The 6,000-nt window shown below is 40.9% G+C and overlaps 1 protein-coding gene across 1 annotated transcript in view; it reads right to left on the bottom strand.

Annotated features, from left to right (window-relative positions):
- Positions 1-682: 682 nt before the first annotated feature.
- The window catches only part of cachd1 (cache domain containing 1), an 81,038-nt gene continuing 75,720 nt past the window's right edge, over positions 683-6,000 (bottom strand). The window contains exons 25-27 of the mRNA XM_053499261.1: positions 4,920-4,997; positions 4,640-4,741; positions 683-2,019 (exon numbers count right to left, since the gene is read on the bottom strand). Coding sequence (XP_053355236.1) covers positions 1,772-2,019; positions 4,640-4,741; positions 4,920-4,997 — 428 coding nt within the window. The 3' untranslated portion in view covers positions 683-1,771. The remainder of the gene's footprint in view (positions 2,020-4,639; positions 4,742-4,919; positions 4,998-6,000) is intronic.

The raw sequence follows: 6,000 nt of genomic DNA, 5'->3' as shown, positions 1-6,000 counted from the left end.
GGAATTTACAAAAAGAAAAATGAACACGGGTAAGATTTTATCTTTTTGTGTCAGTGACCTTAACACGTAATACACACTTTATTATTTTAATATGCTGAAGTAATATTTGCATAAGTATCTCCTAAGTAAGTAAGGTAATAAGTATTAACCTGTGGGCATGAAATAATGGCTGTATACGTCTAACCGGAGAAATAAACATTTCTTGTGCGTCATTCTGTCCAGTGACTCATAAGACAAAAATGCAAATATGGAACTGCTGTTCTGATCTCTTTATCACACCGTTTCACATGATGCAGATTCCCAGCTTTTTTATGATTTCTTCTCTCTCCAGTCAGCATACCTGACACTATCTATAATGCTACATGTGTTTTATTCATACTGCACTCAATAGTTCTTTTTGGTGATTTTATATGCACATATATATATTTTTTTTATTTTTTTTTCTATTCCAAACTGCCGTAATCATATTTCCTGCTTTACAGAACGGATTATGCTTGCGCAGCAGACTTTGAGAGGAGTTTGCTAGAAATAAATTATTACTGATCTTTTGTTGGACTGCGGAAAACGCAATTATGTTCTAATCATCCTGTCTTTCTAGACCGGTATCACATGTCACTCATGCGCTCAGCTTTATGAATAAGTAAATACAGACACAATGAGACTTCGGACACGGATGCGGACACTGAGGAGTGAACTTGTTTATAAGCTACTTTGTTAAAAGGTCAAATGTATATACATGGTATAATTTTTTTCAAATCTGGAAACAATAGACATAATCATTCTAAAATCATATAAGCACAAAGGCAACATTTGGATTAGACGGGCAATTTGACAGAAGTGCAGGATTCTCATATTTCCGCTTTTCCATCAGGGAAAATGAAAAATACTGATCGATATTGGAGCTATTTGTAAGGAAAATAAAAATAACCCACTCACTCCAGTTACCATGGTTGGTCAGGGCTGAACAGGGATATAATAATAATAATAATAATAATGACGACGAAGGCTTATACACACAGTGGTACATCTCAGCATCTTGAGGTCGCTTTTAAAAATGTCCGAAACGGTTGAGATCGCGAGGTGAAACACTTAAAATACAGTTTCTAGAGAATCTCTTCCTCTTTCGTGAATAACGGGCTTGAAACGAACCATGCAGCGAATGAACAGATTCAGAGAAGCAACACATTTCTGCCTCCACTCACAGATGGCTGCTGTGCTCTTCTCACGCTTTCTCTCCAATGTTCAGAGCAGCCACTTATGCTCATCCGTATCTGATTTCTTTCTTTCCTTGTTCAACAGTACATTCTCACAGTAATGTGTGTGTGTGTGTGTGTGTGTGTGGGGCGCAAAGTGCCACACATCCCACTGCTCGTTGCTCTGCAGTCCGGCTCGACACGGCCTCCTAACGATGAATTAATCATCGAGTTTCCTCCATTTACATGTTCCCGCATCAATTTCAGTTCAATAAATAGTAAAAAAATAATCCTTTCGGCTTCATGATTTCTTTAAAATTTTTGAGATGCTTTGTCGCACTTTAAACAAGTGCAAATCTGTGCCTCCGCACCATTAAAAAACAGGTCCGTCAAGGTTCAAGAGGTCAGGTTAAAAAGACTTTTCCCCGGGAGGCCTCGGCCCCGTCCCTTTTCTCCCTTTGCTCTCTCAGGAGGGCACAGCGTTGCGGCTTTTAGGGCTCAAAGAGGAAGTGGAGGATGAAGGCAGGCCTCGGAGTGAAGTGGCATTAAAGGTGAGCTCCGTGGGTGGGGTTTTGCGCCTAGCACTCGGCGTCCACGCTGTGAACGGTGACTGCCGCCTGCAGGTGGTGTGTGTGCGTGTGCAGCGGGTGGCGTGTGTGGGTGTGCCGGTGCGGGTAGAGCTTGTGGCTGAGTAGTGCAGCGGTCTGGGGCGGGGTGTCCAGCTCCAGCTCCTCGTCATGGTTCCCCACGTCCACGCCTGCGGAGAGGGGCTCGCTGGTGCACGGCGGATTCTCGCTGTCCTCTTGAGGACTCATAGTGCTGTAACCTAAACAAACACACACACACACACGCACATACTCATATTATTATATAGTTTACACACACAGCTCATAGTGATACAGCCTCAAAAATATTTGAAACAGTTCAGCTCGCACTATCAGGTTTCCTGCAGAAATGACTAGATTAATAAGAACACACTAATGAGAGATCCTTCCACATAATTAAGCATGACTTGGAGAACCTTCTCACACACCGGTAGACCTCATTAATTTAATCATGCCTCCAGTCTCACCCGGGCCTTAAGTGAAGCTTAAGAGACACAGCTTCACTTCTAACTTATTGTGCGTGTGTGTGTGTGAGTTTAATCTCAGCACACTACAACCACCAGTTGGGAGGCTTTCCAGGAATTTAGTTTTTTGGGGAAGCTCTCTGATATGCTGGCAGGCGACTGAAATGATCTAAGCGACAGAATAAGAAATCGGGTTTTATTATCAGTCAGTTCATACCCAAGATGCTTGTACATTTTCTGCTGTAATCATAAAGAAGAAAGGAGTTGCTCCGGGTATGATATGACCTCAAGCTGCTTAAGATTCAGTTATTTGTCACATGTACCTTACAGCACAGTGGAATGATTTTTTTCCCAGTTATAGGAAGCTGGGGTCTGAGCACCACGTCACTTGGGATACAGCGTCCCCGGAGCACTTGCTGAAGGGCTCAACGCTGACAACTTGGCATTGCACCTCCGCCCTTCCGATCGGTAACTCGCAGCCTTTACCGTTTCAGCCACCCGGTAAAGTGAGACATGATGATGGCTAGCATTTTAAAAAGATGAAGTCGCTGCAAGGCAAACAGGAGAAACAACTCCACGGCTAGATGATGCACCTGAGCTCTGAAGGAGACGACTAATCCCGGGTCACACAGGTTTGTAAAAATTCTAAAGGCAACCGTCGGTTAGATAGAGAGCTGCAGGCGAATATAAGGAGAGTGTGTTGGTGGTGCAGGACTGACTCACAGCTCGCTGCAAAAAAGCCAAATCGATTCGACCCCTTGAGCTGGATGAGTGAATAGCTAGTGGGAGGCGACCTTTGGCTGAGCTGTTTAAAAATACAGAAAAGTTCGCTCTCGCTGCTCTAGGCTCCCGTTTTCTGTTCTCTCTTTCGCTCACTGATATCCGCGTCTTTCTTTCGGCCCGCTCAACTCTTCCCCTCTCTGTGTTTTTCTCTACAAAGAGAGCTACACAAAGGTTCGTACTAAGAGGGTTTTTTTTTTTTTTTTTGACTGCATGGCAAAAACAAGACCTGGCTGTAGCAGGAGGAAATACTTTTATACCATTGTGAGGAAAGTGGAGCAGACAACAGTGACTAGTTTTACTGTTTAATGGGTGAAAACATTACTATACTTCCACATGGACAAAACCCTACTATTAAACTCGTCCTTGCTCACACACTGTATTTGCTGTCAATATCTACTGTAGTACTTTTTTTCCCCCCCTGATTTATTTTAAAAATTAGCTCCGGGCTTGTTGGTGGATATGTTTAGAATAACCCTGTGAGGAGTTCTGCATCTCTCCAAAACTAGAATGTCATAAAATACTATTATAGGACAGAGAACAGAATAAGGCAGGAGAAGTAAAATGTACAATTTGCAGTAATAATATATTAGCTGTAAACATTTGCTCCTTTAACTGTCTTTTTTTTCTTTCTCTCTCAAGACATTAAACATAGAAAAAAAAAAAAAAACACAAATAGAAATAAAATAAATAACTGTAATAAATTAAAATGAGAAGAATAATACACTGCTTATCCAAAAGAAATCACAGTTTTAGCACGGACAAATTGTTGGGCTGCATCAAGCAAAGAAAACAACTAAGGAGATCTGAAATTATTGAAACTGTATGGGTTAAAACATTATTAAAACCTGGAAAGATAGTGCTGAACTGTGCAAAAAAAGAAATTAAGTATGGAGATCACTTAAACACTTGGTGAAGTTGCAGGATTGAAAAACTAACAGTAAAAACAATAGCTAGGTTTAATAGTAAAAGTAAGAGCATTTCACAAACTCTCAGGATTGGGACTAAACAGCGGTACAGCCATAAAGCTACTTGTTAGTAAGACAAATCAGAAAAAGGCTTGAATTTGGAAGAAGGCAAAAATGCACTTTGGACCAATAGAAAAAAAAGGTCATGTGGTCTGATGAGTTCAGATTGAGGGTAAGAAGGGAAGCGTATGAAACCATGCACCCAGCATGCATAGCGTCCACTGTACAAGCCTCTGGAGGCGGTGTTATCATCTGAGGTTGTTTCAGTTGTTCAGGTCTAGACTCAGGAACATCATATGACAAAAGAACGAGGAATAAAGTCAGCTGATGACCTGAAGGTACTGAATGACCAGGTTATCAGATCAATGGAGTTTTATACCCTGGCGGCAGCACAGACATATTCCAGGACCCCGATGGTGAGAGAGTGGTTCTGGGAGCATGAGGAATCATTTTCACACATGAACTGGCCAACACATTGTGTGCTGTAATCAAAGCTAAAGGTGACTGGATAAAATCTTGAGTGTGAGATTTTTTTTTGTATAATCCCATAAATAGAGCATTAACCAGGACTGTGGTACAAATACATTTCTAGTTAAACAGCATAATAATCTGTATTGAAAATCACTTACCATGATCACTCTCTGTTCCTGATCGGCCCCAGTAGCGTCTCCTGCGCTCAGGACTGTGTGTGTGCCTCTCAATGACCGCAGCGATGAAACGGGTGTTACTGACTGTAAATACATTTGGAAGATATATGTGAAACGGCACACGCTGGTGCTAAACCTGATCTACACAAATGTCCCTATCAAACATTTGAAAATATAAAAAAATAAATAAAATAAAAATAAAGTTACAGAGTGACGTTATTTCACAGAATACTGTAAAGAAAGCTGAGGATAAAGCTCCTACTTATTCCTCTGTCTTCATGACTGTCATCATCCCTTTCATCGCGCTCGTTGTCCAAGTTAGACATCCGCACTGACATTTCTGTGGATTAAGCAGTAGCAAGAGAGACAGTAAGCAAGGAGAAAGTGCACTTATGAACAGATTGCTCTTCCACAGGATGAAACTCGCAGGGTTTGATCGCCTTTGCATCATTTCTTTCTTTCCTTTTGCAATTTCTTGTCTTTACACAGTGTCTATAAAGTTCTTGAATCTTAACTTGTTTATTTTCATACACGACAGATGACACTTTATCTCATTAGCTGGTTAAATCACAGACTGCTAGACTGACATAACATGCAATTATGAAAGCTTAGAACAAGAGCAATTAAAATCACAATTAGATCTATCATTTTAGATAAACGCTGCACAGAGATTGTGTATTTTATTGCACTTTTACTGTCTTTCTGCAAAAAAAGATTTACAGGCACAATAACAAACCTGTGACAAAGCGTAGGTGCAGAGGGAGTAGCCTCATTAAACGACTCTAATTTCTTCCTGTCTCGTTAATCTCTTTATAATAGACTTAGCTGAAATGGTCATGGGGTCTAATTTAAAATGGTTGCTGGGTAAAAAGGCCAGCTTAGGTTAGCCTGATAACTTTTTATGCATGTTTTAAGTCTTTACACTTTCCACCCTCCTGGATCAGCTACTAAAATTCTCCAAGTTTTCTTTCATGCTTTAAGGATGGGGTGCACTTGAACACCTCCTGTCCATAAATAAACCTAGTAGCAGGCTGTAAGGAGCTACTGTAGCTACTGTAAAGGGTTTTTTGTGCTGGAAATCCATTTATATCATGCAACTTTCTCGTCGCCATGCAGTGTGCAGTTCATGGTTGCTTAGCAACGGCAGATGCCACTGGAGCACAAACACCTGAGCGCTTTGGAAAAGGGAAAAAGCGGCACAGCTGGCATTTTACACGTGTTTTAGGACATGACATTTAAACGGACCTATAGGACATCATGTAACTTTTACTTCAAAATCATTTTGATAATACACTGTCTTTTTGTGTCATAGTTTAGGTTAGGTTTGTTTAATCAACTTGCTT

This window comes from Clarias gariepinus, chromosome 6 (genome assembly GCF_024256425.1).
Source record: "Clarias gariepinus isolate MV-2021 ecotype Netherlands chromosome 6, CGAR_prim_01v2, whole genome shotgun sequence".
Classification (NCBI taxonomy): domain Eukaryota; kingdom Metazoa; phylum Chordata; class Actinopteri; order Siluriformes; family Clariidae; genus Clarias; species Clarias gariepinus.
Note: the sequence above shows the minus strand (reverse complement) of the source record. Positions and strands in the feature narration are given on the sequence as shown.